Here is a 26,739-nt window from a genome sequence, read left to right as displayed (position 1 = left end):
AAGTTTTATTCACAGGTGGTACAATTTATACACATACATATAGTACAGCTGTGATGCTAACAGACACTATGGCAAACAGTAGTGCAGAGAAACAGTGGTTTGGTTGATTACAGTCAAAACACAAATTATTATTGCAACCTGTGTTTATGATTTCTTCCCTTTTTAACACATGGTATCCTATGCCTTTATGCTACAGGTGATTGAAGAAACATGCTGTTTTAAATAATTATAACCTCTCTTCTACTTGTATTTCTTTAACTATGGATATTCCCCTTTAACACAATGGGGAATCCACACGATTTTGATTTCACTTATATCCCAGCAGTTTAAAAATTCCTGATGATATGAAATACAGCAGATACAGCAGTACAAGCAAGAGCTTCAGTCAGCGTGAACGGTAAATACATATTGCTTCTAAGAATCCCATTCATCGTCTTTGATGCAGCATGGCAAACCTGATTTGTTTCATTGTGTTTTTGGTGAGGTTTGGCTCAGGGTGATAATAACAAGTCCACAGCGTCAGGCATTTCAACTGCACTGCACTGCACTGCACGCAGCCAGAGCAACGTGTGAAAGCAGGTGATGAAGGGTAGGGCAGACAGTTAAAGACTCGTGTCAACAGTATTTAGTTTAGTCAGTGTAGAATCTGTGCCAGTGTGGGGCACATGTCATCGCAGTGATTCGGATCAATATTTACTTCCAGTATATTTGACAATCTCATCTCAGATAGAACATGCTTTTCTTATTGTAGCAGCTACTAAGCAGTAACACCAGAGCTTTTAGTGCATTTCAACTACCTTCAGTGTGACAGCAATGTCTCGGTTTGTGGGTTTAAGCAATACTCATTTACAGCACATGGTGTTTCTTTAATTCTCCCAAATGACAATGTTGTTATTTTTACACTTCACTTTTCACTTTGGGAACTAAACAAACGACAGGTGCTGTGTGTCGGGATTTTTTTTTTTTTTTTTAAATGAGTGGTAGGGAAAACTGTAAAATGATAGTCACAAAACAGTATAAAAACTTTTTCTTCTTCATTGTCTTTCTTTTTTGTGTAAAAAGCATAACAGACAGTGATTGTCCTGAGATGAAGATGTTACACGCACGCACGCACGCGCGCCCGCACACTCACTCACTCACGCACACACACACACACACACACACAAACACACACGCACAACAGTTAATCTACTGTACATGAGTTCATAGAAAAGAACAGTTTCTATACACTACAGACAATTCAAAGTATGGCTCCTGTGCACTCTGTGGCTTCTGTTTTCAAGTCACCAGTGCTATGGACCCTGAACTGCACAGAGGGAATCACATGGCTTGATGCAAAGTCACTATGGTGAATGAGAGAGGAGGATGTGGTGGATCAGCTGTGGTCAGACTTTGGGGGGATGCGTCGCTGCGTCTCTGTCCTTGCCGCTGCGTGCTGCCATCCCCCAGGCTGCCACTCTGTGCAGCCCCAGACTGTGAAGCTTCCCCACTAAGTTCATGCTGAAAATGTTCCTCCTTCCTTCCTCCTTTGATGCCAAGCCCCCGCCTTTGTCTTTTGCTGTGGAGACTGAGGGTTTAGTATTATGGCTGTGGTGCAGGCTGTGGTGGGGATAAGGGGAGGCGGAGATACCGCGCTCTTGCAGCAGCTGCAGGAGTCCCAGCGGTGACACTGTCATGTTTGCTGTGGCAGCGGTGGTGGTGGGGGTGGGGGTGACGGTGGTAGTGGTGGTCCACCCTCCCAGGTCAAAGTGCTGCTGGTGGGGTGGAGACGAAGCGCTCACGTGCTCACAGTTCCGACAAGCTGGCAGGCCGAAAGAGTGAAGGCTGCCAACAGAAAAAAATAATCATTAAAATAAAAGATAAAAACAAGACTACACTGAACTGTTCATTTCTACACAAACATGCAGTTCATACACAAGACAGGGTTTTCAGAGGTGGTTGTTAGTGTTGAGCTGCTGTAAGATGAATAAACATAATCATTAGTGTGGCAGCATGTCAAGATGCAAACCTGGAAGGTGAAAAGACATTAAAACATGTTGTCTAACAAGTATGGTTCAGTACAAACAAGTTAGAGCAGATGAGACAGACAGCTCTAAACCATTAGTAAGGGACGGGTTAGTAGGAAGTCAGTTTGCACATTCAGAGGCACAGTACGGGATTTTCCCATGAGGAAATGTTCAAAATAAATAGTAATAATTTGTCTCTCAGATGTTTTACAAAGACTTTCTTTGAGAAAAGGAAGAGCAGTCATTTGTTAACCAATGTGTTATGTAAATAAACATGGTACAGTGCCTCCATCATTAGTATTCATGAGGGTCAGAAAGCATTCGTTGTGCATCTGTAAAACCCACAGCTCTTACTTTGCCCTGAGGGCTCCTTCTAGAGCTGGAGAAAGAGCCTCGACAGACGTTTTCTGCCACTGTGCAGGTAAAGAGCACAAGTTGGTAGAGTGATGAGTAAAACAGGATGGAAGAGAGGCAACCTGGAATAACCTTCCTTCATGACAGTGGCATTGTAAAAAAAAAAAAAAAAAAAAAAAAGTAGGTGTGGATTAACAAGCAGTTTATAGACAGATTCTTTTGTTTGGAGTAACTCAGGCTCATCACGTCAACACTAAATCAAGTCCAGGCACAGATTTCACTTCACTATCCACAGTGGAAATTCACCTGCTCAGGGCTGTGAAAAATACACAAAGACAACATGCTCGAAAGGAAGAAGGCACGGTATGTTCTTACCTTGTATAGACGGAGGGGATGAGGAGGGAGGGTTGTTGGGCTTGGCGGGTGGTAATGGTTTGAGTGGGAGAGGTATGAGGGAGGTTGGGACCATATGGAGAGACTGGGAGGTCATGGAGGGAGAGAGGCAGGTTAAGCCATGTATGAAAGACCACGAGCACAGGGAATGGGGTTCTATGGAGGCAAATAAGGCTGGACACTACTACTAATGCAGTCTTGAATAATGAGGAGCTATTATAAGCAGAGCACATGGCTTTTAGAGGGAATTTCATGAAGTGAATAGGAATGACTCAAGTAGTGGAGCTTTCTGAATGTAATATGTATACAGTTTGTATTACAAGTGGCCTACCCATGCCATGCAGTTCAGAGAGCTGAGATAGGTCTGGATCGTCCTCCTCCAGGTCGTTGAGGCTGTAGACATGCTGTATGTCCACCTCCAGCTCCCTGAAGTCTTTAGTCAGGACGCCTGGGCGTGGATGCAGAATTCCTCCCAGGTTTGGTTTGGCCAACTGCTGCCACTGGTGCAGAGTCACCGAGCCTGACGAGTAGTGTAAGAATGTTGTAGAGTGTTGTTTATTATTGTAATACAAGGATGTCACATCAGAAAGAACTGTGATGTACTTTTGCTTTTTTGTTTTTTAATGTTTTTATTTCTTTCATCTGGTTGTTGTTGGCTGTACCAAGCTTCACATGTGGATCTTGCTGGGCAAGAATATCCAGAAAGAAAAGAGGTGGATGACAAAAGATGGTGATGTCTGTAATTTTCTACCTCAATTAGTGTAGAAGAACATGACAAACTGTCCATAACAACTGCATAAAAACCAGTTTTCCCAAAAGGCGGTTGGCATGGCTGGCACAAAATAATTGTTTAGTTTCGCATGATCAAAACAGTTATTGAATTAATTATCCCAGAGGAGTGGAGGAAGAACAAAATCCAAAAACAACGGTGGTTGCTGTTGGGCACGTGAAAATGTACTCTTATTTTTATACAGTATATGTATGTGTATACACACACACACACACACACAAATATATATAATATCACGTGGGCTCCATGGTTACAGGTTTCTCAGGGTTTTTTGGAAAGAATAAAATATTTACATGATTGTTTCCCACTTAACTCACTGTGTGGATCCTTGATGGTTCATAAAAGCTACAGAATGTATAGCCTATTGTTATTTATAAAACGGCTGCAAAGGCAATTTCTATATTTTCTATATTTCTATTTAAATATGTATCATAGTAAATTTGATTCTCCAAGTTAAGCACCAGTTGCTGCACATGTAGTGGCATATTCACAAGCTAGCACATCTGTAATCAAGTAATTAAACTTTCACTTCCCAGTTTCACCTATAGTGTCAACAATAATGTGCCATCTACGCTCGTCTTCGTCATACGCCACTGTGACCCTATGGAAGCTCAAATAGGTTCCAGGAAATGTATGTGACAGCTTTTTACCTTCCAGTGGTTTGACGATCTGCAGGCGGTCTGGCAGGTAGGACCTGGAGCTCCCGGAGGAGCCACACGACTGGCGGGAGCTGCCGTTGGAGTAGTTGGTGCCTGTGGATGCTGCTGGACTGGAGGCCAGGCTGTCGTTTGGTGTCAGGAAGCCGCTGGAGCCGTCGCCCTCCTCGCACTTTGCTGCCAAGGCACGGAGTTTGCGCTCACGCTCCACGTCGAAGAAAGGCCGCTCAGAGGAGTGGTTCTGTTGGCGGGCCGACAGGTTCTGCAAAGCAGCTTCCAGGTCCTGGCCCCCCGGGGTGCCTGGCTGACCCAGACGCTTTGGCCCACTCACACTACAGGGAGAGGACATAACAATGTTTTACCTGCTTCATCTCTGTTGATCGTTTTCCTCTTGTGGGTTAATTGTTATAAACTTGAAAAACTTTCTTTTAGTCACAATACACACAATTATTTAACGAGACACGCAGCTGAAGGTTGTTTTATTTTACCCAAACATAAAACTATATCAACCAGGAACAAGGTCATCTACAGAGCAATGAAAGAACGGAACTCACTACCAAGTTATATTAAACAAGTAAATAGTATATGCTTTCAAAAAAGCTCTAAAAGAATATTATTTAAAAATGAACTTCCATTAATCGTGATTAGGTACTTGATATAAACATATGGGTATTATAAATATATGGGTTAGTGTATTATATATTATTATTATTATAGTATTATATAGATAGTGGTTATAGTAGAGTCAATTAATTATTATTATATTATGGAAACCTGGTTGGAGCTGTCTTGTCTTGTTATTTTGTTGTTGTGTTGCATATTGTTTTGTATTTGTCTATGTGGTCTATATTGTTATTGTTTGTGTTGTTTTATGTCTATGTCTATATTGTTTAGTGTGAATGTGTATATGTGTATTCTTTTATTGTCTCCATGTATATGTTTTGGACCCCAGGAAGAATAGCTGATGCTATGCAGATGCTAATGGGGATCTCAATAAACATAAACTTAGAGAAATGTATATAAAATGTGGAATTTTCCAGCTAATATAATGGTAAAGGTACGTTCACACACACACTCTAACACACCTGTTATCTTCTCTCTGAGCATGGTTGGGGCTGGGCTTGTCCTCCAGGGTAAGGCTGGCATTGTCAGAGCCGTAGTAGCTGGTTCTGGGGGTGCTGGTACAACTGGAGCGAGCGGACACAGGGCTGGAGCCCGGGAGCCACGGGGAGGGGCAACGAGACCGCAGCTTTCCAACCTTGTTCACCACCTTCACCGTTTCAAACACACGCCACGGGTGGTTCCTGCCGGGAGAAAAAAGTGGAGATGTTAGATCACTCTGTAGCTTTTATCTCAGCCACAGACCATCAGTATCCCTAGAAAAAAACTGCTACATCTAAAAACCTAATAAAGGAAGAACAGTCTTTAATAAAAAAAATGTTTTTTAAATGATCGCACTACAGGAGAAAATTGTTCACCTTTGTTTAGTATCTAGTGTGTGTTCTATTTTAGTGGATGTACTGTGAGAAATTTATTAGATAGATAGATAGATAGATAGATAGATAGATAGATAGATAGATAGATAGATAGATAGATAGATAGATAGATAGATAGATAGATAGATAGATAGATAGATAGATAGATAGATAGATAGATAGATAGATAGATAGATAGATAGATAGATAGATAGATTAGACAATAATCAAACTAGAATTACTGCCTCGTGGATGTATGCTTCACTTCATTATCCATCCTGTTGGACCTTTGTGCTCAATTGTGTCATAATGACCGTATGAAATCTTGCATCACAGCCAGAAATATGTTTTGTGAGGTCACATTGAACTCCAGCTTTGACCTTGACCCTAGGAAAATAGAATCAGTTCATCCTTAAACAGAGCAGAGACAAAAACATAATTTCAAAAAGTGCATACTGACACGTAAAATCTTTTTAAAAAATGCTCTAACTTTCAGAAAACCGTTGGAGCTGGATACCTTTAAGAGCAAATAATAACCACAGAGCACAAAGAAAATGCAGAAGAAGTGCCAAGGGCAAGGAGAAGTAATAAAGAAAAAGTCAAAACGAATCACCAGGTACGAGTGAACAGCTGTGAAAAAGGTATGTTGTGTAATTTTCATTTAGAGTGGTCATTTTCCTCTGGAGAAAGGGCCCATTAAACCACGACAACTTGTCCTGAAATATCTTTTGAGAGTCAGATTCAAACATATCCAGATTTTTCCAGCAGCCTGCCACAAAAAAATAAGAAAGCATCCCACTGTTTCCTGGGTAAGAGGAGCAATTTAGTGAAAAAGCCAGAATTAACTTACTACTACACTACACTAGAGAAGCTCAGTGATGCCTCCTGTAACTCATAAAATATTACACAAAAATAAACATTTTATGAGCATGATTTTTGACTCAAATTTTAAAGTAACTATTAGTAATGGTTTTAGTGAGTGTAATGGAGTGGAAGTATGTATATAATATTTCTAAGCATAATGAATACAATATGGACCTACAGAGTACAAGAGTAAGTAGACTTTAGTTACTTTCAATCAATGGTCATCTTGCTCAGTGTATTGTATTGATGTTCAGTATAGATACTAAATATAGTCTTCTTTTACCACACAAACCTACGTGACGGCCCCTGTGGTGAGCACGTCTGTTACCTGTGGGACTGGGATGTATGGTGGCTGTGATCTCTGTCTCTCTGCATTGACCCGGGACACTCACCCAGCCAGCTCTTTCCTTTCTGTTGTTTTGTTCACTGATACTACTGACTTCCACATCCCATGTGTTAAAAACTGTTTACTTTAAGCATTTTGTTAAATAAATTATCATAGCGTTTGCGTTCGTGTCCCTCCCTGTCCTTTATTGCAATCTTTGAGCCGGGTTGTAACACTATGCATTCAGTTATACAGTTGTAATTTCTTATTTCACAATGAGGCATCATGTTCTTGATATTCCCTGCGTGATGTGTTGAAACTACTTATTTATGGCCTTAATAATTGATCATATGTTGGTATTAATCTGTGAAAACACCATGATTTCAGAATGATGATAGGTATTTCCTCTCATTTAGATTAAATCCCATCTTTCTTTGTCATAATCTCAAAGTAAATTGGTTTGAAACAACTCAGTTCAAATCAAACACTGTGTTCTTCATTAACCAGCAGCTGTAGTCCGTGTGGCTCTGGATCACTTACAATCAAATCACTCACAGAAACTTATCAGACAAGTCCTGCAACATAATCCACTTGCTGCCATCCATCGATAGGCTCAGTGTGACACCAACCAACACTTTCCACACAATTACAACAAGTTACTTTTGTTTCTTCCTGCATGCTCTGCCATGTGAAATGCATTTCTGCATGTTTCACAGAGCTACCTGGCAATTGAAGCATCAAATTCTAGATGTCTCGCACAAAGGAAAAAATGTTTTGGTGCTGAGCTTGTTGCAATTTGTACACGGATGTCATTCCTCAACTCTATGTACTGTAGCCGTGGGCTGTTCACAACCTTCTCCATGTGAACGCACAAAAACAAAAGACTCACTTGTATTCTGAGGGAGCCGGTGTGTCCAGGCCTTTGCGAAAGGTGCCTTCTATCTCTGCTGCCAGCGAGTCCATGGGGAGGACGGAGGCCAGTGCAGTGTACCGTTGCACCGTGCTGTTGGGCAGGCTCTTGTTCCGCAGGTTTTTGATGTCCTCTCGGGCCTCAGACAGCATGTCCTCACACTCGGAGTACTTGTCCTGCAGGTCCTTGAGCTGCAGACAGGGGGAGTCAAATTAGACAGGCTGGAAGGAATTGTGCTGCTCAAAATGTACAGAGAGGGAATTGACTGAGGCCTGCTTCTTCTAGGTGTCTATGGAGATACATTTGTGTCTTTATTATTCAATCCAAAATAAAAAGTTGATTTAAACAAAAAATATATTTTCAATCAAAATAAACTTCACTTCAATCAAAAAAAAACCTTTTCAATAAAAAAAGAAAGTTAAAAATATATGATAGCCTATTTGAGACCCCAAAAATTGCATTTGAACCCTTTTTGTCTTTGATTGGAAAAAAGTGAGTTATTATTTGATTGAAAATATCTTTTTGTTTAAATCAACCCTTTTTTTATTGAATTATAAAGACACAAATGTCCTACCCATAATATGGCCCAAATACAAAAAATATGACTTTGATCCAAAAAAAAATATTTTCAATCAAATAATAACTCATCCAATCAAAGAAAAAAACTTGAATGCAATTTTTTGGGTTTCAAATATTTTTTTGCATTCAAACCCTTTTTTTGATTGAAATGTTTCTTTTTTTGATTGAAGTTAAGTTTCTTTTGATTGAAAATATCTTTTTTGATTGAAGTCAATGTTTTTAGGATTGAAAAACAAAGACACAAATGTACCCCCAGAGATGTCTGGATGCACAGATGGGTTTTAAGTGAAACCATATGGTGGCTCTCACAGCAGCGGACACACACTTGTACAGTTCTACAAAGTTCTGCAGATTGGCTTAACAGCCGTCTATGTTCAACACTTCACATTCAGCCATTCAGCCACTCTGAGAGTATTTCAGAGTAAATGTCTCGCCTCTGATTGAAGTTTCATCTGGCTCTCACGTGAGGCACTCAGGTGTTGGTTCAGCTCTTCATTTTCATGGGTGATCTAAAACAACAGAGAGAATAAAGATGAATGCAAATGTAGTTGATACGTAAAGAATGTGGATGTCGTTTGAGAGCAATGGCACGTCTTCAGTGACATCAGTTACAGATGTTGTGTGCGTGTCACTCACCCCTATGCAGCGGGCCTGCAGGTCCACAATCTGAGCGAGCAGCGAGCTGATCTCCTCTTGCTGTCGGACGGAGTCCTCTACTTTGCGTGCGAGCTCCTCCGACAGGTCGACCACTTGCTTGTTGACAGATGCTGAAACACAGACGTTGCATAAATGCACTTGTGCCGAAGCGCTACGGTCACGTGATTTTCAGTTACTGAATCCCGACTGTAACACTTACAGAGCTCTTCCACGCACACCATCATCAGCTCCTGTTCTTGCTCCTCATAGTTGGTCGTCTCTGTGGTGAGCTCATTAGCCTGCAAATATCAAAAAGTAATATCAAAATTAATGAATTAGTAAATTCAATACATTTCACAATATTTTTCAAAGCATTGCATCTAATTTATGGTTTGGTCAAATTTACTTCAGCTGTATATTTGATTCAATCCTAAAATGTGATAATGAAGAAGTTGCTCCCAAATATTTACAAAACTTTTCCTTTAGCATCACATGAATGACTTCTTTGTATTTAGACGTGTTCTTGTTTGTATTATTAAATGTGACATTTTTTTCCAAAAGAAATTTGCTAAAATAATTGAGGTCATTTGATTAAATGTCTTGTTTTTATCTTGGATGTACAAGCAACTTCTTTTTCATTTTATTCTGTGTGAGATCTTTGTAACGTTGCATACCTCTAATCTGAGTTTGCGGTTTTCGTCTTCTAAACCCTTCAGTTTCTGCTGCAGGAAGTCATAGTGGACAAAGTTGCTGAGAGAACTGCACGATTCATTCCTTTTTATCCTGCAACAAGGAAAGGTTTATTTGCATTAGACAATTCATCTCTCTTCTCTAGTAGAAAAGTGATGTTTAAAATAAACATGCATATCCCTGCACTGTATATAAGGACAAATATTTTCTCCAAAAATGACTAAAAATACAAATGATTTCACACCATTTTGTACATCAAGCCACATGTCTGTGCATTGTTTCACATCTTGAGCATTTAAGCAGAGCAGACGGACAAATACAACTTAAAATGAATTCATTTGTTACCCCAGGCCAGTTTAAAAACATGATCATAAATATGCACGCTTTTGAATGCAACTGCTTCAAAAAATCCTAAAAATTGTTGATAATGTGTGATCGTATTGTTGTTTGATGTATTTTTATGATTACTGTATTTGTTATGTGATTGTTGTTTTGATTTGATGTGCTCTCGACGTCATTGGAAATGAGGGTTTACCCTCAATGGCTTTCGAGATCTAAATAAAGGTTAAAGAAAGAAAAAAAAAAGAAAACAACTATTGGAAGCTAAACTGAATAGTAATTAATGGACATAAAAGGCTGTAATGAAGATAAATGAAGAGGACAGAGGTAATGAATAAGTGCTGATGGGAGGGAGTTAGTAGAAAGCTTTGCCAGCAACTTTTAGAGAGGATCAGTGCTGATGTTCTGACATATGTTTACTTACACACACAGATTGTGTACTGAGCAGATGCTTTCAACACATTTAGGGTTCTCTTTTATTTCATTGATATGTACTGCATACTATCTAACCTGCTTTGTGTTTGTGATTTAGTCTATGCTACATGCATTTTAGCACCTAAACAAAGCTACACAAACATGTTTTCATGAAGCTTAATAATCCTGGTGGTCACTCCTCCACCTCTTTGTACATGAATGTGCACGTTGTACTCACGGTGAGAGCGACTCAGCGTTTTCAATCTCTTCGGTGCTCGCGTAGAACTGAAGGAGGTCATCTCGCATCGAGAGCTCGTGACGAAGTTGGGCGATCTAGAAAACGAGTCCACTTTAGCATGTGTGTAACATAGCACAAATCTTACAGTACAGAGTGAGTATATCATTTGTTTATTTCTACCTCCTCTTTTGCAATTTCTAGCTGTTCATCCAGCATTTCATTGCGTGCTGTTATCTCTTGGTTTTGCTTCAGGAGGGACTGACCGATCCGTGCCGCTAACTCCAGATCCCGCTCTTTCTGCAAAGTCATACAAAATCCTGCATTTATTCTACTATTCGCAACATCAGTGATACAATTTTTTTTCCACAGTAAGAGGGGGATAACAGATGGAGTGACGCTTTTCGACCAAATCTGATCAGACCAATAGAAAACAAACAGTGATGGTCAGTGAGGCAAATACATTTAATCCCCTTTAATCCTGTTCATCTGCTGAGTGTGTCTCTCTCTTACCTCCTCCAGCAGGTGGGTGACTGCCTTGATGTCATGATACGTCTTGGTGACCTGGCCCACTCTGTCTGAGCACAGCACTGAGGGAGGAGGGAGAGAGAGAGAGAGGGGTTTAATGAATGGAGGAAGAGACAGAACTGCAGATGGTACAGAGAACAACAACACAGCCCTGCCAACCGGTCGTCATGAGCCATAATAAATAGCCAGTGGGGAAGTGTTATTGACTTTGACTGATTTCTTACTCTGTTTCTGTTTTTCATCCAACCGCAAAGAAAACAGCTCTGCTAGAAAATTAAATGACTGAAAGATCTCTGTTTTCACTATCAAAAGAGAGAAAACTGAGTTTCATGTTTGATATCCACTTATATTTCATTGAGTTAGCTGATATTGCTGATTTTGAGCAGTACTTTCAAAAATAAACTTGCTGATTACATCACTTATCCACTGCTGTTAAATTCTTGTTAAAGCTTTTGGGTTTTTTGTTGCATTTCTGGATGTGCTCTCTGATGAAAATGGATTATGGATTATAAGTATTTAAAACAGGATTAATATTCATAGATTTCATAATCATGTAAACAAATGTACAAACAGAGGTTGACCTTTACTCTAAGCCTTTTAGCATGCCCTTGTCACATAACTATAATTTCATATCAACCTGTAACAAGGCCCACAAGGCAACCAGGCCGTTTGTATGAATGAGCGTCTCGAGCAGAGCGTGCTTCTCCTTCAAGTCTCAAGAGCAACACACCACAACATCTCTATGTGGTCAGCCAGATACTGATCCTCTTAGCTTGATCCCTTTTAGCCCAGATAAGACACCAGTAAAGACCTCCTTCACCTGTGTACCGATATAGCACAATAGGAAAGGCTGCCAGGGCTAAACAAACTGGAAAAGCGTTTACACCGCGACGCCGGACACGTACCGCATGGGGGGGGGGGGGGGGGGGGCTATTGACCTGAAACTATGTTTACATCCTGGTAAATGGTTTGTTTATGTTCACTTCAAAGTCAATAAGGATGAAGAGCTGTCAAAGATTAATTAGCCAGGTACAGATTTGGTATTGACGTACACTGGGTTCTTACTCAAAGCCATTAATGTATTGTACATGAGCCAAATACTGAAAAGTATTCATTTGTCATTTTAAAATTGTTACCAAAATTTCATCAGAAACACAAATGTCTTCACTTTGTCCGTCCATTGACAAACATTGTAAACAATGGCCCTTAACTAACAGGATACAATATAAATGTATATGTATATACTGTACATGAATACATTGAATACCATCTTTTAACATCTGATTTGTCAGTGTTTACGGATGTGCATTTGGACTTCAGCTCAACTGTGAATAACACAACATACCTCTAAACCAAACTCAGCTGAGTAATCTTACTTCAGTAGAAAGCCTTGGTGGACTGAGGTGGAACGTTGCCACACAGCAAAGTAATTAGATTGAGGTACTTGAATTTGGCCTGGAAACATGTGATCGGATATGTGTATCAGTGTCTAATCAGCCTAATGGAAAGAAACTAACCTCAGGCTGAACTACTGCACTGTAAACTATAGCTGCCCATAAATCATACAGTATGAATCAGGATTAAAGCTCTTTGAGGTGATTTACAGTACGGCAGAGGTCATTGTTTCAGTCTCTAGGTATGTTCAAGAAGAATGTGAAGCAAAATGCCAAAAGTGTGAGTGAAAGTGAGTCAAACAGGTAAATGGCCATCATGTGTCAGAATTACTCCAATGTTGTGGGAAACACTTCTTTAAATCAGTGTTGGATAACTTGGATATATAACAGGTCCACTAGAATTCATGTTTCTCTGAAGGTCATTGACGAGGGGCAAATCCACGTCAGCGGTTGATGCCTGAATACATGGATAAATCTGTGACTGGCATCAATCCCTGCCTCCTAACTGTTACTGCAGGTCACAGACACTTTTATTCTGATTCTGCAGCATTCACAAATAAAATGTTAAAATATCTCTGAGATCTAATAAAGATTTGATGGTCACATTAAGAAATATAACACAGAGGAATTAAAAATGTTAAACCTAAAATTCAGCTCAGCCAATATAGCTCAGTGGGTAAAGCAAGACACTCCCTATGCAGAGGCTATCGTCCTCGCTGCAGCGGCCCCAGTTCGATTCCACTGGCAGCCCTTTGCTGCATGTCATTCCCCCTCTCTCTGTCTCCCCATTTCCCGTCTACTATTCTATCCATTAACGGCCTAAAAAGCCCCAAAAATATTTTAAAAACTAAACAAAAAAACAATCTGTCAACTGTGCAAACAGCCTCTGCTGATGAAGTTCATATGATGATGATATGATGAAATGGACACTGGAGGGAAATTATTTCAGTTTTTCCAAAGTTCCAAGGTCATGACACTGTGAAAAACAACTTGAAAGGTTTAATAGAAGTACCCACATCGTAATCTTTCTGATTATTATCTTATTGTTATTACTTATTAACAATCAGTTAATAACTTTCAAACCAATCAAACAGACAAATAAATGGTTAACTATGTATTTCTGTGAAACACCATTCCTATATTAGGTAAACATAAGTTAATCAGATAACTTTCTCAAGTCTATTGTATTAGTGCAGTGCACTGCAGCAGAACAGTACCTGTAAGTGATCATTGATCTACACATTACACATCCAGTCTACTGCACAGTGTATTTATGTGTTGTGTTACACCTACAAAGGACTGTGTCTCATGTCGGTCTGCTCTGCACAGGAATAATAAAGTAACGCATCACTGTACTGTATATTATTTACAAGGGGTCAGTTAAGGATCATTTCCTCTTGGACGACCTTTGATGGAATGAATTACAGTTAATTCACGAAATCCCTTCAGCAAGCACCTCAACTGCACCTCCACCATATCTCACCAGGTGAGGCACCTGATGGAAATAGATCAGGTGCCTCACCTGGTGAGATATGGTGGAGGCTTGACCTGAGTGCCACAGCGTGGGGCAGATCAAGCAAAAGGATGCGGCTGTGCCAGCTGGAGGTTTTAGGGTTTGCATCGAGCTAAATCCAGGCAGCTAGCCTAAACTGTTCCTATGGATGAGCGTTTGCTGACTTAGGTATACTTATGACGTCTGGAATGTTGCCGGGATCAGACGGGTATGGATAATCTCCAAGAATAAGGTTTAACATTGATCCCACATTGATCTGTATTGTTCCAAGGATGCACAATTGACAAGATTGGCAGGAGCTAAAATGTGTCTCTGTCTGGACGTTTTTAGAGTGGTTTAAGGGAGAACAGTCTTCAGTGTATGCTTTCCAATGGTTAAATGTATTCGCCATAAATGAAGCTGTAAATTTTTTGTGTTAGATGCATTACTGATTAGAGTTTGATTTAACATTGAAAATTGTGTAATAAACGCATCCACACAATATACAGCTCAGGCTGAAATCAGCTTAAGTATAAATGCATCGAAAATTGGTCAAATATTTGATCCTGTTGCGTAACAGAAAGGCCACAAATTTGTCCAGAGTGTCCTCTCTTCCTGGAGTGGTGCCCGTGTCGCAGGATTCGAGCCGCTGCCAGCCACATGCCCATCCAGACAAAGAACGTGCCATGGTCAAGAGGAATGGAGGATACGTGCGCACATTAACTGTCCTGTTAAAGCAAAAGATGCGCCCACAAGCTCCTTGATCATCTCAGATGAATCGCCATGTTTTTCATTATAAACACTTGCATCGATTTGTAAAATAATCTAAAAAAAACTAAAAAGATAGGACAAACTGCTTTGCACTATAAGTCAAGCAATAATAAAATTATCTTTTGTAGAAATCATATTTTCCGTACTTGAGGGACATCCAACAGTACTGTACTGAAACTAGGGCAGCAGCACAATTCATACTTGTAGTCTTTGTCACTCAGTCTACAAAGTGATCTCATTTGACGTGTTTTGATTTCTAATTCTTTACCTTTACAATTCTCTGTGCTTAATGCTCCCTCTCAAATTTGAAAGATGATACACTAATAGACCAAGTAAAGAAAGTAAAAGAAATCCCAAAGAACAGAAACTGTAGCATTAAAATACTATGTCCTATATCTAAAGGCTTTGACCTCTGTGTATTAACCACAACAGTGAGTAAAAACCTCACATCTACAACAGTGCCACTGATATCAACTTGTATGTACACAAGCAGCTGTGGTCACATGCGCACACACAGGCCCAGTGACCTTCACCACTCTACGAGGAAACATTCAAGCGTATTGAAGCTGACTATATTTACAAAACGTTACACATCTCCAAACAACTTTCATGTTAAACTGGAGGATCCTTATGACAGAGGCGCAAATAAAGGTCATCATCTGCATGATGTACCTTCAATGACATCACTGCCCTGCAGTACATGCAGTGCCCTATTAAGTATTAAAGCACTTAGATAACCTCAACAGTACAGAGCCCAACTGTGCATATCTTAGAGCAACATTAGACTTGCAATAAGATCCTGAATGAAAAAATAAAAATAAAAATCTCTCCTTTGCAAGTGGTCTGCAGATTCGTGACCAGTCTTGGATGCATGTCATTTCTTATCCTCTGAAACATCGCACGCTGCTTTATCTCACCTTGTTTCACCTCCATGCAAAGGCTCTCCTTTTTGTTATTATTGTTGTTGTTGTTGTTGCTGTTGCGGCATATCTGTTCCTCCTCTACTACTTCATCCACAAAACTAGAAGTGCTCTTCTCCTCTTCTTCCTCCTCAGACGCTGTAGAGCTCCACACCTCCATGGTGACCGGAGAAAAACTGCCCTCCGTCGCTCCGTCCATCGGTTAAATCCCTTGTTCTCCTGATTCTACTGAGAGTTGGCTGCACTGTAACACACCAGCTGCGCCTCTGGCATCATCCTGCTGGCCTGTGTGTGTGTATGTGAAAACAGTGTCCACTGGTGAGTGGGTGTGTACACCTGTGTTTGTGTGTGCAAGGGAATCTGAGCTACTTGGTGTTAATATATAATCCCTCAGGCTGTGGGAGCCATCTGTCGTCATGCCTGCCTTCGTTCACCTGGCCACGTTGGACTACCGGGTAAGAACAGAGGGGAGGAAGAGGAGGGGGGGTGAAGAGGAAGAAAATCTATACCAAGAGCCACAATAGCTCATAGTGATCACTCTGACCGTATCCAAACACAATAATACTATTATCATGTGCTTTTAACTGAAAATACATTTCAGGATGGTAAAGCTGGTGCAGTATAAAAGGATGCTGCACAAAGACCTCCCACCCCTGTGAAGAGAGGAAGATGGTAGGTTCCGCCTCTGCCAATGGCTGCTCTTATTCTACACATACGTAATACCCCATAGAGAGAGGGCTCTGCGTCATGCTGGTGCAGACAGAGCCACTCCCACTTTACAGGGGTCTGATGGAGGCAATAGAATGAATAGAGTGAGATAGTCTTATAGAGACTATTGTAAGATCATTATGAGGAAACAACAAGAAAATATACAAATGTCATTTCTTGTATTTATAGTAATGAATTCTATAATTTACCCAAAGTAACTAGTTTATTAAAGCCAAGTTCCTGAGAATTTTTAGACATTTTACTGATGATATTAATTTAAATGAGTATACAAAGGATATTGTTGTGTTCTATAAACTGATAATACTGTAAGTGATATTAAAAAAATCTGACATTATTATGGAAATCCTGGAAATTGTCTTTTGTCTTGTATCAGTTTAGTTTGAACTCCAGTGAGGATGACAAACACTATACAAAAGGACTTCCAATGAATTTCACACCGCTCTTGATCCACTGTCATTATACTCCCCCGTCATCATTGTCACTGTCCTGTCTCTGTCCAGGCCACGGCCATGTCTTTGCAGTTGGTAAGCCCAGACACTGCAGTTTCTTACAATTAAATATTAACCTCCTCATATATTTTTCACCCACAAACTGACTCTTTCCAGGTCAAATGCTGCACGCACAAGTCAGTGGATACATAACTCTCACCATCTGTGCTCCCATCTCCCTCCTCTTCCACTTTGCACTGTATGCAAAGGCAAGGCAGCAAAAAACACACACATTGTTTTTATGGAAATCACATCTCCCTCTAGAGGGATGGTTCAGCAACTTGAAGTTCACACCACGACAGCACAAGACTTAAAAATGCTGCAGCCAGGGCTATAGGGGCAAAGTATTTTATAACAGGACGTGACAAGTGCTTCATCTTTCAGTCACCACACAGTAATATTTTAAACACTCCAGTGCTTTGCTTCAACCTGCATGACAACATATTACCAGGAAGAGATTAACCTAAATTGAATTACCCATTACAAAAAGCACGGATTATTATCAACTCCACCCACTTATATTACACAACACGAAGAACTAATGAACACTATATCAAGAGAACAAGCGTCTGGTATCAGTATGAAAAATTTTTGCCAGAGGAAACACCCTAAAAGGTTGTTTCTTGCCTGCACAACAGTCACATTGTGCTCATATATGCGCCATATAACAAATTGCAAGTTATTAAAGATCAGAAATATCACACTCAGTCCGGAGCAGCGCCTCACCACAAACAAAACACGCTGCAGGATAATGTTTATAATTTAAAGCAAACAAGTACACTGTGTTCCTGGGCCGAGTCGTGGTGATTTGCCACGTGTCGCTTGTTGTGGAACAGTGGTTTTGCATGTAATCACTATAAATTATGTCAGCCAATGAAATGTGGTTTGTGGTTTGGTTATTTCACTTCACAACAATAATCAGTCTCAATATGTGACTACAGTATGTTTTGTGTTGGGTTGGTGGCGTCCAGAGCTGAGAGTGACCTGAGAGCCACATGAGTTCCAACCACAATATGTCCCTTTCATCTTATCTTAAAGAGTAACTATGTAAGTCCAGTCGCTTTCCTGCTATTTTGCTTTATAACCCTCCTCATGGCCATGTGCATAAGTTTACAACAAAGCCGGCGAGAAATCAATCAATAGAGTACTGTAAATAACGTTATATATCATAAACGATGTTACGACGTTTATATTTGTGTAGTCTTATCTGTAAAAAAAAAAAAAAAAAAGAGAGAGATTGCGGGTTACAGGGTGCATTCGTGTTGAGACCAGAGCTGGGACACCGGCAAAATTGGTTTTCAGCCAAGAGATGCAATAAGTGGCACGTATGTGGAAGACACAGAGCCTCCATTCTCCCTTGTAACAAGTAAAGCCATTTATTAAATCACAATTACTCCAAAGCTGTTTAATTAAGATAAACATGTAGCATAGTTATAAATAATTATCATCACAGCTTTAACAATCAATTGGTTGGTGTGGCACTAAAACAGACAAAAATCAAGGGAACAAATGATTAAAAGTCGCATGCCTTAAGAACCTTGAATGAAACCACTGATCTAAAAAGAGCAGACTAGTGTAGAGAAGGACACAGTAAGCTAGAGAAGAAACAAACAAAGCCATATGTGACCTGCAAAAGGAGGCAAACACTGCAACATGGCACCACACACCACAATCTGCATGGGCCAGTTTAATCTGCCCTGCTCCTAATAGCAATAGGTGTGACTTGGCATCTCCTGGGTGCAGCAGATCTTATGGGTACAAAGCCAAACAATCACATGAAATCCCATCGCTGTGTTCCAGGGTCTTCAGAAGTGAGGAAACCGAGTTCACACATCGCAAGATTTTACTTTCTCATGAACTGAAAGTAAACCTGGCAGATCTTAGCTCACTCACACAGTTGCTGAATGTTACTTTTCGCTGGCCACACCACAGATTTCCTGGCTTCGCACCATAAATCTCAGGCTGTTTTTCTAACAATCAAAACATACACTCCAAGATTCCATGATCAACCCTTCAATCAGAGTTTTGGAATAGTTACCAATCATGATCAACAATGATCAGTCATGTGAAAGCTTACTACAGTAGCTAGGATGAAGATACCACAACCTGCCATCCCCTATCAGGTCGAGACAGCCCAACTATAAACTGTTTAAGGGGCGACGTGCCAACCAAGTCATCATGGTCCATCTGCAGAGTGGAAACTGGCTAAGGAGCCAAGTGATGACAGGTTAATCGGCTTGCTGACATTTGGCATCTGTGACTCACAAATGTGGCTGAGTGTTTGAAGGAGGAGTTGGGAGGATACATTAGGCTCCGTGCACTCACATCAGCTATAATTAAAGATAAAATGTTATATTAAATCTATAAAATTTCATACAATATTGAAAGTTAAATTTCCCAACAGCCAGATCAACATTGTCAACTTGTTTATTTTTCTCAAAAAACAAATCAAACAACAGGCAAATGTGTAAAATGGAAATGATGGAAACTAACAAATGGGTGTGTTTTTTCTTTATACGTTTTTAAAGATTTTAAAAATGGCTTATTGAGAAAAATGATTGGCAGTTGATAACATTTGTTCATCGACTAATCTGATAATAATGGCCATTTGGCACACAATGGCAGCCACGCTCCTCTCAGTCTGCCCCAGGGCAGCTGTGGCTACAGACATAGCTTACCACCACTGGTGGGAATGTTATATGTGTGAATAATGGTTTTTGCAAAATGCTTTAGCTATCGTGAAAAGGGCTATATAAATATAAGCCATTATTCATTATCATTACAAATGAAGGCCCATAAGGAAAAGCACAGCAAAGAGTGAAAGCACAAACATTAAAGGAAACTTTCTCCAAATCCAGAAATGCAGAAAATACCAGACCTATATAAAAAGAGGAAACACAACAAAAACTGCTATATCAGAGGTGCTGTGGGACACCAAGGGGTCTGATTCATTCTGTCTGGAAAGATAGTACTGTATGATCTAAACAGGCCCCCAAAAAAGAAACATCAACTCAATGTAGTAAAAGATAGAGATATTATCCAATCTGTTGTGTATATTTCTAAAGAAAATTAAGGAAATTTGAATATAGACTACACTACATCTGTTCATTTTAATTTTGTGTGGTGGTATATCTGTACATAAGAATAACAAAGTCAACAGAGGCAGTCCTTAAACTTCAGTTCATTGCGTATTCAGCTTTGTCAAATAAACTTGCAGCAATTATATTATATTGTAACCCTCAAATATCATCTTTCCAAAGAAGTCATAACAATCATACCACAGCCAGTTGTAAATCTCCAGAGGCCGAGAGATGACATCACACTCTGACTGTACTGTACAGCCCTCTCAATATATTCCCAAACAAACATTATTAGAATAAACCAACATGCTCACTTCACACACCTTGACATGATGAAGCAAACCCTGACACAGTTTAACAAGTAATAGTAGGTGGAAAATAAGTTCACAAACATGTCACATGTTTCTCTATTTGTGAATCCATTGTGTTGAATATAGTGAATAAACCAAATCCATCACAACAGACTTTATTCGTGTGTTATGTGGAATGAAAACAGGACTTACAGAAGTACTTGAACGTCTCTTCGATCTGCTCATGCGTGAGTCCCAGGACGACTTCTGGTTGCAGCAGGGGGGTGTGAAGCCAGTCTTCATTGTCGTACCCAAACACAGTGTCTGCCCGAAGAGTGTAGTTGGGCCGAGCCTCTGACAACAGACTCACTATCTCCAACTCCGGCAGGTCTGAACAGAGGTCTGCACATAGGGAGGGTTTGTGTTTGAGTGTGTACATTAAGATTTATGAGCGTGTTATTTTAGGGATGAACAAAGGAAGCAACAGCCATTACTAGGCTGACATGTCACTGACTGTGGCACACCGCCCTCTACTGATGAATAGAAGAAGCTACATCATTTTTTTCCCATGAACCAGTCTGCCACCCAGTCCTCCCATTAATCTGGCCTGCTCTCCCTGCCTTTCCTCCCACCAGAAGCTGCCTCCATCAGCTGTTGTTAACATTTCCATGTCTCCCACATTCTGTGTAGTAAACCGTTTTTTGTCTGTAACAACATCTATTGCACGTCTGTCCATCCTGGGTGAGGGATCCCTCCTCTATTGCTCACCCTAAGGTTTCTCCGATTTTTCCCTGTTAAAGGGATAGTTCACCCAAAATTTAAATTGCACTCATTATCTACTCACCCTCATGTCGACTAAGGGCTGGGAGAAGTTTCAGAGTCATCTGTGCCTTCTCTGAGTTACAGGGGGTCTCGGCGTAGCAGTGCATGTCCATATAACGGTTGCAAATGGATACCAACTGTCTTCGTAACAAAAAGACACACCAAAAAACATCCAAATACCTCCATGCTGCTCGTATGTAAGGTCCGTCTTGTATTGAAGCCCTGCAATGCGAAATTGTCCCGAAAAAAATAAAATAAGTCTATATTTCAAGCTTGTTTTGTAGCGGAAGCTTCTCAAAGCTCCTCTTCCCGGTTCGTCAAATTTGGACTAACTGGGAAGAGGAGCTTCCGCTACAAACAGGCTTGAAATATAGACTTATTTAATTTTTTTCGGGACAATTTCGCATTTTGGGGCTTCAATACAAGACGGACATTACATACGAGCAGCATGGAGGTATTTGGATGTTTTTTGGTGTGTCTTTTTGTTACGAAGACAGTTGGTATCCATTTGCAACCGTTATATGGACATGCACTGAAATTTCAATTTTGGGTGAACTATCCCTTTAAAAGGGTTTTCTATGGAGTTTTTCCTCAGTGGATGTGAGGGTCTAAGGGCAGAGGATGTTGTTGTGATGCCATGTAAAGCCCTTTGAGACAAACTGTTTGTAAAAACGGGCTATACAAATAAAATTGCCTTGTCTTGTCTTGCCTTTTCTTCAACCATACAGTTTGAAAAATTTGCAGAATCATGAGTTTTCTTGTGTGTATTTAATTGAGATGTAAGTTCTCATTTTCTCAAAAAAATAAATCATACATACCTGTTAAAGTGGATACATCATGGCAGGCCTGTCTTTCCAAGTCCCTGCAGTTCCCAGGTGAAGCAAGCTGAAGAGGCAGGGGGTCCACGTCCAGGGCCTCCGTCGCCTCCCCCCGCCCCTCATGGAGGGAGAAGGCTGACTGGGAGTCCAGGTGGGCCTGTGGGGGCCAGGAGGGAGGAGAAAGAGGAGCAGGAGGTGAAGGAGATGATGGAGGAGAAGCAGGGTGGGACAGCTTGACTGGGGCTGGAGGGTTCAGCGTGAAGGCAAACTCAGAGCTGGGACTGAGGCCCCCTGGTGGCTCATGGAGAAAACACAGACCTCCAGGGCATCAGGTGCTGAGAGTCTCAGGTGATGAGGACTAGAAAGAGGAAAACAGAAAGAGAGAAAGATGGAGGAAAAGAAAGACAGATTATGTTAAAGACATGTCTTGCATGATACTGACTGACTTTAGCACATTTCTTTATTACCGTTACAAAGCGACCTGGTTCATCTTTGTTTTTTAATAAAACAAATAAATTCACACACTTTCACAATGTTTTTTAGGACTCAAACTCTTGGACAGCCAATTCAGAAGAAAATACCTTCAAATTTTAAGACTTTATAAAGTCGTGAAAAGACTTTTTAATAAGGGACTTAATTTTCCAAAAATTGATTTATCACCTTTTAATACTTTTCAAGACCCCGCGGATACCCTGTATGAGGACAACTTGGAGGACAAAAAATGTTTAATAAAAAGCTGGGTAACGAGCATTGACTTTTACCGTGGGCTACTTAATGTACTGATTACTTGTCAGGAACAACTTAATTACATCTATATACTGTAATGTTTCAATAGTGTTGGAGATTCTCTGATTCAGTCATCCAGTCATCACAGTTTCAACCCAAGTCAGAGTCACCCAGATCCCCACACTTGTCCATTTTGCTGCTTCCAACACATCAACTCTCTAGGGACTGGGTGTTCACTTTGTGTCTAATCCTAACATATCCCACCTAAAGAGGATCCACTGTAGGAATAATCAATGTGTTTCACTTCCCCTGTCAGTGGTTATTGATTGGTGTATACACTGTATTGTCTCTCCTGGTGGTCAGATGTTTATTATCACAAAACTCCCACACAATTTCAGCGAGGTGACACTCAAAATAAACATACTGAACGACAGCGAACTTGTGCCCAGTTTCTAAAACGTCTACCGAGGTAACTGAATGAGATTCATTTATTTTTCATACTATCCAAACTCTCTCCAGATCAAACCTTTTGTGTGATCAAAGAACCTTTCACTAAAAACAAAAGCAGGGCCTGCTCTCCTGCCGGTGTTTCAGGGTCACAAAGATAAAGTTTCCACAGCCTGAAGCTACACACGGATCAGGTTCCTCGGCAGCACTGCCCCACTCCCATAAACACACACAGCATGAGCAGTTCATGGTATATGAATTACACACAGAACCATTAACACTTCATGTGCCGTACAGTATGAAACCTATATTACACACTGTCAAAATTACAATCTTTGCATCACAATATCCCATATAATGTAATTTATAGAGATACATGGGTATGTAGATAAAAAATAATGTTCCACACTCAGAAAATATGTATATTTATGTTGAAATAATGGTTTTGTCATGAACCTAAGTCACACAATGGTGCATGTTTTACCTCGACTGGGTACAAAAGGACACTAGAAACCTCAACCCAGTTATTGCAGTCAATAAAACATGCTGGCTACAGGGCAGAGTGCTAGACTCAATTAAAAACAGCAGCCAGCAGACTGCAATGATAAGTACAGCACTGGCACATATTCACATGACACACACACACACACACACACACACACACACACACACAGCTGCGCACACACCCACCTGATTAGCTTTGAGTTAACCCCCCCTGGCACCAGTATCACTATAACCACCACCAGAGGCCTTTTATTTCCCTTAATCCGTGTTCGCTTGCTCTTGTTCCCCACAGCACAGTCCATCCAATCAGCTGAGTGTTCTGGTTTGTAGCCAACACTTCCCCATAAATCCTCCCTCTCCCCAATAGATGTCACAGGGGTCTCACCACACACATATACACAGACACAACACAAGCTTTTATATCATTCGCCCCCTTCAGGCCCACCATTGCTGGCAGTAACTCTACAGTATGTGTGTGTGGTGTGGGGACGGCTCCCTCGCCAACAGCAGAATTACACTCACTCAAACACAAACAGTGTCAGTATAATAACATGTTAAATACACCTTTAAACGATAAACAGTGTAGCCTACTAATGGAGAGACACAAAAACAGGCATGTGCAAAATCTGTCGCCGTCATCCCCACAGTTGGTTAGTTAACCATGCAGCCAAGCGAGACTGTGTCAGCCATTAGTAGTGACACTAGGGGAAACCATTATTAGCCGTCTCCCACTTCTTTGTACTCCAGTCTTTTTACTGTGCTAGGCAGCGCGCCAGAGAAAGAAGAAGGGGAAAAAAAGACTGTCAACTGATTAATCAGCTACAGCATCATTTAAACAGAACATAAATAAGCCACAGAGAAGATTAGTCCACCATCCTCAGAGACGGCAACAGAAAACTGACCGGCCAAAACAGACTTAAAATGCTATCAGGGATCTTTTTTTTAAAAACAAAAGTGTATTTTAACTAGAATCAATGTGATGTTCATATAACAAAAATGAAGGCTGATGCTTCATGCTACTGGCTTAAAGAAAATCCTCCCTCTGACCTTGGGAGTCTGGACTGGACCCGAGCTGAACTCAACGGTGGTAGAGGGTGTTTGAAAACCTCTGCGTTGGCGCTCTGTGCAAACAATGCCCTTCCAGGAGGGTGTGTACGTGAGCAGAGGCACACAGAAGTGAAAGAGACACAGCGGGAGGAGGGGGAGGGGGACAGGACGCCGGCAACTAAAGGGGTTGAAGGAGGGGGCATTTGAGACATGGCTACTTATCAGAGAGGGTGAAAATGGCACTAATTGGTGTCTCATTCGATTACGTCTGTCAGCAGAAGGTGGAATGTGTCCAATTCTGAATAATAAATTAAAGGATCTTTTTTATCTGCTCTGTGTTTGTGTAACAACATTGAGCTTACAGCAGCTCCAGGACACACAAAAACACAAGTGGTGAATTCATACAGCAAATATCATCTGAGGCTGGGAATGTAGCAGTTTTGTCTTAAATAGAGACATCAGAAAAATAAGAAGTACAACAGCAAATCTTACAACTGAAAATGTAATGTAGCGAAACCAAGGTCACATGGACTAAAGTCAGTCCGGTCACAATCTCCCACTCCTGAGTGTTGCCCACAGTGTTGAATAATGGCCAGAAGTGTTTTGCGGAACATTGTGATGTCACAGTGAAGTTACTTAGCGCCTGAATTCATGTTATGGCCAAAAACATGTTTTCCGCGGTCACAGAGACATTTGAACTTTGACCATCAAAGTCTGAACTATTCCTCCTTGAATCAAAGTGAATGTTTGTGCCAAATTTGAAGAAATTCCCCCAAGTCATGAGGTATCCCATTTACCAGAATGGGACAAGCCAAAAGGATGTCACACAGTTTTGTGTGTATCTTAAAGGTATAATGTGTAGGAATTCCCCCCATCTAGCGGTGCGGTTGCATATCAGAACGTATTCTTGATGTTGCATTCACGTGAAATCGGGCAGACGTCAGACAGACAACAGACGCTGCATGTAACAGGATAAACAAGCGTCTATGTAAACAAGTGGTCCGCCAGCACGAGGCAAAACAATACAGGCGTGACAATATGTTGTCATGGTGATGTCGTATTGTTTACCTGACCCACATTTTACCGTCTTTCTCTCGTGGAGTAAAATGACATCCGGTTGGTTTGTCGACGGCCGTCTGCCTGACTGCACCTGAATGTAACACCAGTGCCTCCGTCCTTCCTCACACTACACAATAGAGTGCCGAAGCGGAAGCAGGAAGTAACGGCCCCATGGGTCCTCAATTCGAAAAAGGGCTCCATAGAAATGAACGAGACTGCAAGATTTATTTCGTGATCCGTTTGAATTGTGCCATGAGAAAAAAATATGTCCTCTACCTGTTTAAAACATCACGTTTCATGCCGAGAAATCAGCAGTTTGTTGTAAAACTATTGTAAAATAAAATTCGGAAGAATCCGTAACCAGAAAGACTACAAGTCGCGTAGGTGACGTCACACACCAAATGCCGCCCTTTCCCGTGTCAGTTGGTGACGTATTTTTTGTGGGACAGATCTGTAGTCCGTGGAGCGTCTTCACACAAAATACATTCTTCTGTTGCCGTTTTACGATAAACTGCTGATTTCTCGGCATGAAACGTGATGTTTTAAACAGGTAGAGGACATATTTTTTTCTCATGGCACAATTCAAACGGATCACGAAATAAATCTTGCAGTCTCGTTCATTTCTATGGAGCCTTTTTTCGAATTGAGGACCCATGGGGCCGTTACTTCCTGCTTCCGCTTCGGCACTCTATGGTGACAGTTTTAACAGGCCGAGCCCACAGCTCCACTTAGTTTCCGTGGTTACCTACGGTCACGCTGCCACTCAACGTAAAAAATGGCCGTGCAACACGGCCGCCTCGGTTCGGTGCGTCGCCCACTTATGTATTTGTAACGACTTGTAACAACTCATTCTAAGGTACGAGAAAGCTTTCATTTGTATGCGGGTGTGATTCCACTTCAGTGAAATACGTATTTATGAAAGCAATATTTGATTTTTGCTAATAAAAAGCCAAATAGG

The 26,739-nt window shown here is 40.8% G+C and overlaps 1 protein-coding gene across 1 annotated transcript; it reads right to left on the bottom strand.

The window, feature by feature from the left end:
- Positions 1-45: 45 nt before the first annotated feature.
- Positions 46-24,934, bottom strand: hap1 (huntingtin associated protein 1; the record flags this gene model as incomplete). The annotated part of the gene is made up of 16 exons (XM_083981031.1): positions 46-1,824; positions 2,736-2,838; positions 3,085-3,273; positions 4,194-4,531; positions 5,285-5,503; positions 7,753-7,964; positions 8,787-8,861; positions 8,989-9,119; positions 9,209-9,287; positions 9,663-9,771; positions 10,670-10,764; positions 10,850-10,966; positions 11,180-11,256; positions 20,572-20,760; positions 21,999-22,316; positions 24,832-24,934. The coding sequence occupies 16 exons, from the start codon at positions 24,932-24,934 to the stop codon at positions 1,386-1,388; spliced, it is 2,793 nt and encodes a 930-aa protein (XP_083837157.1). The 3' UTR covers positions 46-1,385.
- Between the last annotated feature and the right edge of the window lie 1,805 nt (positions 24,935-26,739).

The sequence above is a fragment of the Trachurus trachurus genome, assembly GCF_905171665.1.
Source record: "Trachurus trachurus genome assembly, chromosome: 1".
NCBI classification, from domain to species: domain Eukaryota; kingdom Metazoa; phylum Chordata; class Actinopteri; order Carangiformes; family Carangidae; genus Trachurus; species Trachurus trachurus.
This window is presented reverse-complemented; position numbering and strand designations above follow the sequence as displayed.